The sequence below is a fragment of the Notolepis coatsorum genome (genome assembly GCF_963971535.1).
Source record: "Notolepis coatsorum genome assembly, chromosome: 19".
NCBI classification, from domain to species: domain Eukaryota; kingdom Metazoa; phylum Chordata; class Actinopteri; order Aulopiformes; family Paralepididae; genus Notolepis; species Notolepis coatsorum.
Window position 1 is genome coordinate 91,238,741 of NC_140183.1, and position 14,295 is coordinate 91,253,035.

The following is a 14,295-nucleotide window of genomic DNA, read 5'->3' on the forward strand; positions in this document are numbered from 1 at the left end:
TAATAAAAGAATGGATAAAATCCTATGACTACAGGATTTCTTTTTGCTCCTTAGTTTTGCAATGGGTTCTCCGGTTCACAGTGTGATTTGATTTTATTCTCTCTCTCTCACTCACACACACAATCAAAAATATTTTTGATCCACTTTTTCTCCTCTTTTTCTATTTTTCTCCCATCCCAATTCCACTGTGCCAATTCTCCCCTCCCCTGTCTTGAACGTTGCTCGCATATGCCCCCCACTGGCCGGTTGTAGGGAGGATAGAAGCCTTGCATCACGTGTCCCCTCCGATACACAAGTAGACAGCCTGTCACATCTTTTCACCTGCCAGCGCGGACTCTCATTGGCGAGGAGTAACGTGTGGGAGGCTCACACTACCCCCGCCATTTCCTGTCTCTGCTGTGCAGGCGCCCCAACCGACCTGTAGGAGTCGCTGTCCACAACGTCCAGATTACCACCCATCGACTTCCACCCTCTAACTCTGCCAATTGAGTCAGTATGACGGCCGGCCCAAGCCGGAGGCAACGCCAACAGCCGGAGTCGAACCCGGTGTCTCTTGCGTTGGTGACGAGCGCAATGTCCGCTGTGCCACCCAGACGCCCAACCCCTCAAAAATATTATAAATTGTAGACTACAATTTTGCAGTTTTGTTTCAGCAAACCTCTATGAGCCAATGGACCATCTGCCTCTGTGTACCTTTATAAGATCGTGATCTAATAGCAGCAGTGCTGGAGCTGCCTCTATATGTAGGGGAAAGACTGGACCATTTTTAAACTAGGAATGTCTTTGGTTGAGACCATAACAGACCGCGCTGCCTGACACACACCTTTTGTCCCTGGAAACTTTGAGCAACTTTCTCTGTGACCTCCTAAGTTCCTCCTGAAAACATTCCTGTTCCTGAACAAAAGGAAATATAACAATCAAAACATGGATGGTTAAGATGATGGAATACAGTAGCACCCAACAATGATATATTTGCAATTTGGTATACTCACATAGACCAGGAATTTCAGCTTGCGTTTGAGATTTTTATATTTCCGTTTATAATCCACTTCTACATCTGCCTGGCCATTCATTTCTGGGGGATGATCATTATAAAGAAATTATTATTGTTATTCTTTAATTTATAATATGCACACACACAAATATCCCATGCATATTAACTAGGCAACCTTTCAAATGAATTCACACCTCCAACTGTGGCATACAAGCTAAAGCATGATGATACAACAGGCCCAGCCTGGTTTTGGCCAGGTTCTAAAGACAATGGAGACACTCACTCAAGGCAAATCTTTCCTGTGACAAAATGGCATCCAAGGTAATAAAAAAAGTCAACCAACGTAAATGTCCAAACCCCCCCACCCCCTCCTAATAGACAGTCTCCTCCCCACCGTATGTATATATTCTCGCCCCACCGTATGTATATTTCTCTCCCACCCACCCACCCCCTCCTAATGTAGTCTCCTCCCCATCATATGTCTCTCTGTCAGGATCTATGGGTAACTACATATTTGCATATCGTATATGTCACAAATGTAACAGTACTATATACATGTATGTCATGTATGTCCCTATGCCATAAATGTCATGATGTCATGTATGTTGTGTACGTCATAAATGTCACTATGAATTGAAAATGGGGGACCCTGATGTAAACAAGACAAACATCTTTCTCTGGTCTGCATCCCCTTAACAATTGTATGTATTGAGCCGTACTGTATTATACCCATTCTGCAATCTGTTAAATAAAGTTTTCATTCATTCAACATCCATGTTGTAAGTAAGTTAACCATTAAAGAGTAACTAATGTTTGTAGTGATTGACGCGATGGTTAGCCTAACTGTACGAGTTCTGCAGTCTGCACACTTAGGAGGGAAGGACAGTAACGTTGCAGTACATGATGCTGGTCATGCATTGTTGCACGGTGTAAAGTAATTATCATATAGATATGTTATGTAATTACGTAAAAAAATAACGATTTGACCCGCACTCGTGCTGCGACTACTAAGTTAGCAACTAGCCGTTAGTTACGCTTCTCAAAAAGGCGATGCTAGAGAAATCATGTTTTCAAAAAATGGGATTAAACTATTAACCAGAATGTACACACCTTTAGCTGGAGTCTGCCTGTGCGACATGCTCTTTGTTTACTTCCGTGATGTCATTTTAGAGCGCCGTGGTGGGTGGAGGCCGGGAGGGGGCGGCACAGCAAATACGTTTTGAATATATTTTGGTATAATTTTGCCTGACACCAGAGGTGGGAAAGGAAAACATGGATCGAAATTTCAAATGAATACATTCAATATTATGTGTGTTACTTGGTTTTTCAAATAGGAAAGTGCAGCTTATTATACAGGCTTTCTTGTCTTCATGATGAGAAGCTGTCAGCAGTATTCTACTGCATAGTTGCTGTACTGCAGGGGATTGTAGCTGAGCTCACCCTGAGCTCAGCACAGTCACATCGCCAGGACCCTGCAGCATGAATTATAGATGAGGAACATTCACAGAGATGAGTAATGCTGCCTTTGCACATAGCCAAAGCCAGACTCTGTGTGTGTGTGTGTAAGGTTTTATTTGAAAATGCAGGACAATTTCAAGACTTCACACACACGAAATCAGGACACGATAGAGCAAAAGAGAAATGGGTGGATGGAGGTAGATGAGAGAGAGAATGTGTGTGTGTGTAGCTGAACAGCATGACGCAGGCAGGAGTACCGCATGTAATCTTCATGGGGGGAGACAGAGAAATGCTGACTGCATGTTTTGACTCTGTGCGCCAATCCCATCTAAATCTCAGTGGGATACTGGCTAGCCAAACAGCATCCTGTCATACTGCTCTCAAAGCATCCTAATAGCCCATCACTGCCGCATTGGATCCTCTCAGACCCCCAGACGTTGGTAAAATCAACTTGTAAACATAAACAGCATTGTCTCCCTTCCAGGCAGCACTACTCCCCTATGAAACACTATCTCTGACTGGCTGGCTGCTTTGCTTCTCTCTCCCCTGGCAGAATCGTCTTTGTTTCCAAAGACACTGAAAGACAGAAATAGATCTCTCTGCCTGGTGCCATAAATCGTTGTAGCCCGCTGCTCCTCCAGGCAGCTGAAACTCTCTACCTCCGTTCCTACGGCTGCTTTTCTCTGGCAGGGTTCATGGAGACATATAGTCGCCCCCCCCCGGGCCCCCGCCCAGCTAGGGAGAGCGCTGGCTGACAGGGGGAAACCTGTGCTTGTTGTTGTCAACATGCTCTTTCTGGATGATTCTGAATGACGTCCTGTGGGGGTTAATTCATTGTCTTTAGACCATGTCAGCCTGATTTGTGTATTAGTGTGTGTCCACTCAACCTGTGTGTATGTGTGTCTCTCTCTCTCCCTCTCTTTCTGATTTATAATTTCCTCCTTCCGTATCCTCCCCTTCCCCCCCCCTCTCTCCCCCCCCCCCTATCTCTCCCCCTCTCTTGTATTGCACTTCCCACCGTTCCTGCATTGATTCCCCAGGGTCTCTCTATATCTTTCCTGTCCCATCAGGAGAAATTGGAATGTCCTACAAAAATAACACAAAAGACGCCAACAACAACAGCAATAAAAGCCTCCTCCCCGGCTGCAAGGTAAGATTATTCCAGCATGTTACAGTTTCTTTCACTTGACGTTTCATTTCACCTGCCAGGAGTGAAGACCGAGGCAGTAGACAGCGGCAATGTCATTTAATAGATGAGGTAACATGTTCTTCTTTCATAAAACAACCAAGACTGGACATTTCCAATCACAGGCATTCAGTCTGTAATACATCTAATTACCACGTGCCGAACACTCTGTTGTGAAAACACAATGTTACATTGTGAAAACTGTGTTGTTGCTATACTGTGTAACTATTGTCTGTAATTGTTTATTTATTTATTGTTTATAAGATTCAAGATTCAAGAGATGTATTTGTCACATACATACACAAGACATGTAGTGAAATGAAGGTGGCCGCAAAAATACAAATAATAAAATAGAATAGATAATAAAATAGACACGATAAAAAGTAATAAGAATAAAATACAATGCTAAGCTTAAGAATTAAAGGTAATGAGTACTATATACAATAATATACAAATATACAGTTCTTTTTTTAAAGTAACCTTTTTTGTAGTGTGTTTTGTGTGTGAGTGAGTGCAAGTGAGGATGTGTGGTGTGTGTGTGTGTGTGTGTGTGTGTGTATGACAATGAATTTGTGTGTGTTGTGTTACAGGAGAAGCTCATCCAGGCTATTAAAAGAATCAAGCATGAGGTGGACGAGTGCAGGGAGGCAGACAGAGAGACGTACGTAGAGGCTGTGGACGTTGAGGTATTACTGCATTATTTACCACTTTAATTTACTGTACTTGTGTTATCATGAACTGTGTGTTTCTAGGTCAACACAAACTCAATATAGAGTTGTTTGTGGTCAATAAAATATGAGCGTACCCTTCACACTTCGATACACAACTTGGTTGGGAGTAGTTATGCAACAATGTAACCCATTATATCATAATGCTCTAAACATTGTCATATCCACGTTGCATTGTACGGTCAAAACGAAAAAAGTCATGTTAAGAACCGCGTTGCTTCTCCTCTGTCTCTGACAGAACCGGTTCGATGACCTTGAGCGAGAGATCCGAGCCGAGTTCCAGAACCTCCATTACTTCCTGGACGAGGAGGAAGGCAGAGACCTGGAGCGCCTGAGGAGGGAGAGAGAAAAGCTAGTGAAGCTGCTGAAGGAGAGAGGGAAGAAGATTGTGGCACAAGAGAGGGACCTGGAGAAAGCCATCTTGGCGCTCAACAACAAACTGACTGAGGAAGACAGCCCCAGGCTCGTCAGAGTGAGTGAGATCATCAGACTGTCAGCACTGGACACAGGACACCTGTTATGGACATCAGAAGAACACATAAAATAAACACATAAACATTCACTGGATATTACGTCCAATTATTGTGACTTTATATCAACTTGAATACCACAATGCTTGACCCGGTGGTCAGCTTGGATATTTTAAAAGTGAGTTGGGGGTGAACATGGAGAATGTAATACCCATTGGGGGGGGGGGCAGAGGGAGGGGAGGGGACAGGGAGTGGGTTGGAGTCACTCCATATACCGGACGCTTCCTTCTGGTACAGAAACAGCACAGCAACAACATTATGTTGCTTCATACAGGGCAACTGTGAGAATTCCCTGGGACAAAATCTGATGTTATGGCATCCAACTTATGACAAAAATAACTGCCCTAAGCATTGGTCCTTCTTCGGCATGGGTCCCGTTTGGACCCCGCTGGGACACAGGACCAAAGCGAACTTGCCTTCCAAGCAGCCCTTCAAGCCCCGTCTCACAAAGCCACCCTGTCAGCGGTTCCCCTGTCCTCCATTGGCACTTATTTGATCAATTATAGCCATTGATTGGCTAAAGAGTTGACTTGCCTAGTTTCACAAGTCTAAATCAATTTCTCATTAGAAGGGACAAAACAAAGCTGGCAGTGCAGATAGGAATGGAAGGGACTAGACTATCTATCACTGATGTGACACTGGCACCCTTACGTTTATTCTAGAATAATAATTATTCTACATTATACAATGATTGATGTGTTATTGAGTGACAATTACATTTCCTGTTTTGCATGCTTGCAGTTGTTACAAAGGGCTTTGTAATAAAGCAGCCACAATGAAAATCTGTTATCCTAATCCATTCTCTTGTTGCAGGAAATCCAAGACCTTATAAAAAGGCAAGTCGTAGCTATGTTTTCCCAAACGTTCTCTATGTTGACGTCTTCCCTGTTCCTTGCCCAACTCATCCATCTCTTCCTCTATGCATGCCTGGCATCTCCTCCCATTTCTGCACACCCTCAATCAATCTTTTAATATATTCTCCTGACCATGTCCCCCTCCTTCAACTCACCATTCTCTTATCCACTGTTCCCCTCCCCTCTCCTCTCTGTCGTCCATGCAGGGCAAATGTTAGCTTCATGCCCCCACAAGAGGTGGACACAGAGGTGTGTGCTGGACAGTTCGTGGGGCCTATCCAGTACAGGATATGGAAACACATGAAAAGCTGGCTCTACCCGAGTAAGGCCATGTAACTATAAAGCAAGGAATCTCTGTTTGTGTGCGTGTGTGTGTGTGTGTCTGTCCTTCACATATCTCAAGAACCGCTCATCTGATCGACCGCACTCTGTGGGTGTATTGCTGAAGACCCAGGGGGGTCCGATGTCGAATATGGTGCCATTTGGCAAGATGGTGGCGCTATAACAACTAACTTTACGTTTGGAGGACCCAAGGGATAACAATGTCGAGTGAACTTGATCGGATGAGTGGTTCTCAAGAACGCTGCAAGCAGCCATACTCCACGCGACACTCCAACCGGCCATGCCCGAAGCGGGCACTGCACTAGTCCATATAAAGTGATCAAATCCTTTAAGTGAAAGTAGAAATATGTTGATAGAATAGTACTCTGGTAAAGGAAAAAAGTATCACAAGTAAAAGTACCTGGTTAAGCTGAAAGGGTTGCTAGTCCACTGAACCAGAACATGTACCGTTGTTCCCAGGAAATCCCCCTGGGTGCTTTTCTTCATAATTTTTTACTATATTGCCCAATTAATTCCCTATGGAGCAGCACCAGACTTTATACCCGATGACATCACAAGTATGAGTCTCAGCTCCCTGGTTTTGAGACAGAGTTACTCATGTTCACAAATATCGATTGTACTGTTCTAGGCCATAGGAATAATATATAGGATCTTAAATAGGGTGTGGTTCCAAGACTAGGTCATAACCTAGTACAGTATATGGCTGGACCATGGTCAATGTTTTAAATTGTGGCCATTTCCACTTCCATGTTTACCAGTGACATCGTTGGTTGGTGGCCTGATCCAGCAGCCCAATCGTGTAACTTAATCAGCGACAGACATTCGTGGTTGTAGGATTGGCCCCCGCCGCCGGTCCAGCCATTTTTATAAATTGAATGGTTGCATGTCTTGTAAAACCCTCTAATAAAAGTAACTAGTACAGGTGTTGTCGGTAAATTACGTGAATAGTAGGATACCCGTATATCCTTTGAAATGTAGTGAAGTTAAAGTACCGTATCAGTCCCCTAAAATGGTCTGGAGGAGCAAGTTGGTTCCTGCAGAGAGACCTCCACGACGATTCATTGATGGCCAACCTATATACTGTACGGCGTGTCCTGTCCAGTAGGCGGGTTGGTAGGGGTATACAGTACCTGGTGGACTGGCAGGGTTATGGGCCAGAGGAGCGCATGTGGGTTCCGGCCAGGGACATCTTGGACCCTGAGCTTGTTCGGGAATTTCGGAGATGTGTCTCAGGGGGTCTGTCTGGAGACGCCCCCTAGAGGGGGGGGGGTGCTGTCATGGTTTTACTTTATTTCACCTCTCTGTGAGGGACAGCTGTCTATTTTCGCCTTTCTGTGAGGGACAGCTGTCTATTTCGCCTTTCTGTGAGGGACAGCTGTCAATCGCCGGCCTCTGTGGTTAATTGCCTCATGGGTCGGCAGGTGTGTGGGCTTGATTGCACCTGATGCAGTGCAGCTGTGCCTTTGGTAAAGCTGAGTCTATTTAGGTTTGAGTCTCGCAGTGTTGGCTGCTTTTTCATTTCCTTGTGTTGGCTATCCTTTTGGTCGTCCTTATTATATTGAAGAGTAGTGCTGATCTCTCAGCATTTAGCCTTATTTGTAGCCATTCTTGGCTTTATTTTACACTTTATTTGATAGAGGCTGAGCCTTTTATGGTAGTGTTTCTTGTGTTCTTTTGGAACTCTCCTTTGCCTACTACGACACATAAACTCCCTTGGTGGAGGTTTATTGTTTTATGTTTTCAATATAAACTCTGTTTTTAGGAGTTGCCTTTGTGGCTTATTTATTTATTTTCTTCAATACCTCTTTATTGAGTGTCGTCCGGTTTTTGGACTTGACTTATTTTCTTAAATACTCACTTTGAGGCCTCCACCTGTAAAGGTTGTTTTTTGTTGTTTATTTTCCCCCTTCTCCTTAACTCTTTCTCTGCCGCGCTGGGAACGGGATATGGCTATGTGCTGCCAGGCATTAAACCAATGGGGTCGCTCACCTTGTTTGCAGGGCTATAACTATATTCTATATTATAGCTATGGATGCAATACTATGGCCCATTTGACATCGAGTATCTATCGTTCAAGATGTGAAAAATAAAATTATTTTCCATCCATACATGTATTATACTAAATCCATTGGCATTTCGTCCCTACACACGCTACAATAAAAAATTCAAATGCATATGATCGGTATTATGTTCCATCATGAATGCATGCAAGGGGGGGGTGGGGGGTCGTTTCTGATTAATTGATTGTCAATAACGGCATTCGTTAGTACAACAACATACGCTGATCTGGGCGATGGCTATGAAAACAAGGCACAATCAAGCTGAAATTGATGTTAAATTGCTCTTACCTGTGGCCGGTGGGATTCCAAAAAGAATATTCCAATTATTTGATTGCCATCTGGTAGATCGTATGTCCATTTGGCCCACGACATAACCCACCACAGCATAATGAATCGGGGGTCCTGAAAACGATTCAATGAAGCCCTTGGTTCAGGTTACTAGAAAAGTCCGCCCGGAGGCATTTCATACAGCCCCATACACAGAGTCTCAAAGGAAGTGCAACACCGGCCGCATCCCACCAGGCGGCGGTATTGGACTTAGACTCATTCCCTATGGCAACACCAGGCTCCCTGGATGGATAATGAATGGAAATAGCGAATAAAAGAAATAACGATCAAATAACGAGTATACTCTGTGTTGGCGTCCAACGATTGGTGGCCAATAACGAGTATACTCGTCGTTGGCAGTGAATGAGTTCATGTCTGCGTAAGCAGTTTAGTGGTTATTCCTACACAGATAACTTAAAGAGTCCCTATTATCTGCCCGTGACCCACACACACGCAGCCCTTACTGTACCTTTATAGTGTGCAGATGTTGTCTTCATACAAGCCTCGAGTCAAGAGTACAAACCTTTCTATATTTTTCACCCCACAGATATCACCTCAGTGACCTTCGACCCAGAGACGGCCCACCCTAACCTGACCATGTCCCCCTCCTTCACCTCGGTGTGGTTTGAGGAGGACAAGGTCGTGAGAAATTGCCCCGCCAACCCCCGGAGATTCTGCTACTACTACTGCGTGATGGGCCGCCAGCGCTTCACCACGGGCCGCCACTACTGGGAGGTGGATGTGGGAGGCAAGAACGCCTGGCGGCTGGGCCTGGCGCGGGATGACGTGGAGAGAGGGCAGATGTCCTCTAGTGGCACCTCCAGTGGCTTGTGGACTCTGTCCCTGAAGGCAGGGGACATCGTGGCCTGTACTGACCCACAGCCCACCAAGATCAACACCTCCCTCCGGCTGCAGCGCCTTGGCGTGTTCTTGGACTGCGAGAAGGAGGAGCTGTCCTTCTATAATGCTGTTACCATGGCGCCGCTCTTCAGCTTCTCCATAGGAACAGTTCTGGTTCCACTATTGGCCTTCTATAACCCATGTGACACAGATGACGGGAGGAACGCGGGGCCCATTAAAATCTTCAGCCCCTCGCTATGACGAGGAACTGAGCTTGCCCACTTAAAAACAACTCAGTCGGTACTGTATTGATATGAAGGGATGACAAAAATAACTTAATTTAACTGTATATACCAATTTATTGTGTATTATTAAACCGTTTTGCTGCTGAAAACATGTAAATATATAAATGATCCATTAAATGTGCATCGAGATATGAAAGACATGAGCTTATGCCTGTGTTTATGTAGATCTCCTGTTATCATTACTCTACTTGAATAAATAAATGGGTAAAAAACATAAAACCTGGACTTCGAGAACGGAACGGGCTGATTGACACAGACACTGTCATTGATGCCTGCCTTTCTCTGCGGTGCTATTAATCACGTAGAGTTTATAAAAAGAAAAAGAATCCTTGAGGAGCTGTTAAAAGCATATGGTGCCACACTGCTGAGACGGGGCGGCCCGCTGCTTCAGAAGGTTACCTTCGGCCCGTCTATAAATACTGAAGTCATGCCTCCTCCACCGTGACACTGTGTATCTGGTATAAAGGGTATGGCTATGGGAGCTATGTGTGGGAGGATAGGGCAGTGGGATCATGCAGGGTGGGTGGTGGTGAGGGGTGGAGGTGACTGCCTTGGTGGCATTGGGGGAGAATGAAACGATGTTGACATTGAGTGAGACGACTGACTAGGGTGGAATGACAGCCCTGTCACTCTCAAAGACAAACCTGTCGTCTCTACAGACCCATAACTATGATTTGTCGTGCGTTGTGCAACGGGACGACTGTAATAGACGCGAAGGAGCGACTGCGACACGTCTAACACCAAATACTGGCACTCTAACAGGACAAAACGACAACAGGACAACAAATGTATATGTCGTAATCTTTTGTTTATTCTTAGTATCCCTTTAAACATGAAATAAAGAAAAGAAACGAATATTTTCTTTACAAAACGTCTGTGTGTGGTATTGTGCAAAAAAGGGAATGCAGATAGAACACCGAGAGGACGTCACGTAACCCAAGCGGCCGACACAGCCGAGGTAAACTCAGCACACAGAGGAGCAGGGCAGAGACGGCTCACGTGGTGCAAGGAGTGCCGATAGTAAGAGCATTCTGTGGGTTTCTATTTGTGGAAGATTATCTGTGGTGGGTATAGAACCAGCAACCCTCTCTGGCACCAGGTGGACATACTGACCACAGTCCCAGGAGACTTGGTTTTCTTTGACATGCTGTGGAAAGCGCCTGTTTACCATTATACACACACCATCTGCACCCTCCCTCACATCATCCCCACAACGCTGGGACTGGCTCCATGGCTACAATTACTGGTTACATCACAGAGGCGATGCTGGTGGCGGCGATGGTGGTGGAACACAAAATACCGATCTAGCATCTCACGGGATAGTCATCAGCAGAGAGAAGGAAGAGCGTTTACGTCACAAGTAAAATGGAATCCATCGGATGTGTTGCCGTTAGCTCACACTGTGCTATTGGATTTGTTGATGAGATGAGCGACAGCTTCCCGTATACATACAGTACAGAGTTATTCCCTTCACTCAATATAGGTCCCAGAAAACCCTGACAACTAAACTTAGATCAAGTATCATTCATATCATTGGCCTTTCAACAGCAGGTGCAACCGAGAGCTGCCCAGGTGCTTTCTAACACAATGTCCGTTACATTGCATATCACATACCATATCTCCTATTGCATATCTGTACCTATTGCGCAATCAGTGGTATAGAAAAACCAACATGTTGATCAGTTAGTGTGCATTCAGCCTTCTCCTCCTGTACAGTCCGTGAATACCCTACCTAATAATATGTAAGGAAAGGTGCCATTAGGAGTGTAGGCTAATTTCTTAATTCAGCCATTGAATATTCTTTAGGCACAGTCGAACAAAGACAGTAACCACACCCAGAGTAACAACAAGCCTCAGGGTAAGAACAACCATTACAGGGTTTCTCAACATTAAACACATTCATACCCATGACTAGAACAAAGCAGTTTCTTTTTTTCATTGTTACTTTGCAGGACAATACTAAGCAGACACAAGGATATACCTTAATAATAAAACTCACAATAGATGGAGATGTACACATACGGTACAGTATAGTTTCATTCTGTACACAGTGGCTATAGATGGAGTTCAGCATCACACACACACACACACACGCACACACACACAACCATATGTCAAACAACAATGAATGACTACAGATGAAGATCCATAAGAAAATAGAGTACAACTATAGCATCCTTGTGGGTTTTTGAACGCACCAAATACTATGGCCTACCCTCCCCCCCACCCACCCAACCTCCCTCCTCCAATGTACAGTTTCTTCCCCCTCAAATGTATATACTCTCTTTCTTAGACTCTTTTTGTATCACAAACAGTACTGTATTTGTAGATCTGGTATGTCAGACATAAATGTATAGATGTAGCAGTACTGTCTATCTGTATGTCATAATATGTTATGATGAATTGAAAATGGGGGACCCTGATGTAAACAAGACGAAAGTCTTTCTCTGGTCTGCATCCCCTTAACAATTGTGTGCATTGAGCCGTACTGTATTGTACCCATTCTGCAATCTGTTAATACAATTTTCAATCAATCAATCAATCAATGGTAGTATCATAGTATTTCTATGGTAAAACCAATTCTATAATATTCCACTACAGAAATAATATGGTGAATCACTTCAATATTTCAGTGGTATGTATTTATAGTGTGTACAAAAAACCACAGGAATACTATAGGTTCTACTATAGTATATTTTTGCATTGGGGATGAATACCACTCCTTAGTTCACACACACACACACAGACAGACCCCCCCCCCCCCCAGAACAATAGAAACCTGTCTCTGAAGACAGCTGGTGGGCATGCTGCAATCAATGCTTCTTAAAGTGACAGATTAATAATTTTAATACAATATGTAAATATTGTGAGAGAGTTACACTGTGAGTATTGTCAGAAGGTTGTAATAATGGAGGATAACAGATCTAATGAGGTCTAATGAGATCTAATATAGTCCTTGATGGATTTTTACAATATTTGGTTAAATTACAGTAAGTTAAAAAGTTAGTGAATTTAGTGTATATAGTATATATATATATGTATATAATATATTATATATATATATATATATTATATATTAGCTCTGTGAGAAATTGGGATTGGGTTTCTATATACAACATCTTCTTGTATGTTCTATACACTAAAAACATTCAACCTTGGAGAGGAGACTTAACCGGTTTACACATGCAATATTTACAAGGCTGAACAATGTCAGTAGGGGCATCAGGGATTGATTGTGTGTGTGTGTGTGTGTGTGTGTGTGTGTGTGTGTGTGTGTGTGTGTGTGTGTGTGTGTGTGTGTGTGTGCGTGCGTGCGCGTGCGCGCGCGTGCGTGCGTGTGCGTGCGTGTGCGCGTGTGCGTGTGTGTGTGTGTGTGCGTCCGATAAGATAAACACTGTATATAGTATAGTAAAGAGGGTTTTACAGTTCCAGCATAGAACAGGAAGAAGTGAGACATCTCCAGTATTTTGCTGGTCTAAGACAGATGATCATTACAATGAATGCTTTCATTCCTTTGCAGTATAACTGACCATGGCAATTGTCTTTAATATAAGCACCTTGATTTTGAAATTCGTAAAAATAAAATTGTGTGTCAGATTTGCTACCATATTCATTTCATTGATCATTATATCAAATCTGATATCTAAATCAATCTTAACATGTGGCTTTTTGGGATGCACACTCCATCAGCTAATTTAAATGTATTTGTAAGAAAACGCTTAAAGTTAGGAAGGTTACAAAGAAAGGTTGGTTGAGTTGGTTGGAGCTGGATCTTGTCGCTAAAGTGTCCTCCATTTTACTGGTCTTTTGATCAACTTATTATTTGTGCTTCTGTTAGACATGCCTTTATAGATTTCTAGCGCACCAAACCTGTATCACCATCGCTGGTTTGCCTGTAATCAGTTAAAACGTGTTAGAGATATGCCTTTTGTCGAGCAAAAATCTATCTGTACACCTCCCCCTGTACGCTACCATACAGGAGTTTTAACTCACATTACATCTGTTGTGTTGTGCAATGTAGGTGTTACACTAACACGGCACCGACTCGGAAACACGTTGGCATTTGGTGACGGCATCATGTGACTACTTCTAGCAGTTAAAATGCTAACGATGCACTTAAAATCACAGTGTATGAAACGAATAGAACGTGTGAGATGTTGGTTGTCACACATCACTATGGAGAGCTATGCATCTTTAGCAAAGGTCACATTTTGAGTGTAGGCACGTTACCATGGTGATGACCTTTTTAGAATCTAGTAGAACCCAATTGAGTCAGAGGAGATATCCGGTCAACATCAATCGAACTAGGCTGAATATACATAAGAAATAACGTGTCGATAGGTATGTACATCTATGTTGTATTTGAAATAATGCCCTACAATGACACTAAGGAAGGAAGGAAGGAAGGAAGGAAGGAAGGAAGGAAGGAAGGAAGGAAGGAAGGAAGGAAGGAAGGAAGGAAGGAAGGAAGGAAGGAAGGAAGGAAGGAAGGAAGGAAGGAAGTGCTATCTATTTGAACTCACCACACACTTTCATTCACTCTTTCAGGTACAGACAGTCCAATGTAGTATGGTAGTCACTAGGGGGAATCCAATGAAGAGCCAGGGGTTTCCACAGGCGATGACGAGTGTGATTAAAGAACGCTTCCTCTTGGATCTGAAGAGAATTACG

At 43.6% G+C, this 14,295-nt stretch overlaps 2 protein-coding genes across 2 annotated transcripts in view; one reads left to right on the top strand and one right to left on the bottom strand.

The window, feature by feature from the left end:
• Positions 1–2,150, bottom strand: part of ino80e (INO80 complex subunit E) — a 5,332-nt gene extending 3,182 nt beyond the window's left edge. The window contains 3 exon segments of the mRNA XM_084336773.1: positions 824–894; positions 993–1,075; positions 2,105–2,150. Coding sequence (XP_084192899.1) covers positions 824–894; positions 993–1,075; positions 2,105–2,132 — 182 coding nt within the window. The 5' untranslated portion in view covers positions 2,133–2,150.
• Positions 2,151–3,533: 1,383 nt separating this feature from the next.
• On the top strand, positions 3,534–9,858 carry LOC311246626 (zinc-binding protein A33; the record flags this gene model as incomplete). The annotated part of the gene is made up of 6 exons (XM_084336774.1): positions 3,534–3,602; positions 4,229–4,324; positions 4,605–4,838; positions 5,710–5,732; positions 5,957–6,072; positions 9,027–9,858. 6 exons carry the CDS (start codon positions 3,534–3,536, stop codon positions 9,578–9,580), a joined length of 1,092 nt encoding a protein of 363 aa, XP_084192900.1. The 3' UTR covers positions 9,581–9,858.
• Between the last annotated feature and the right edge of the window lie 4,437 nt (positions 9,859–14,295).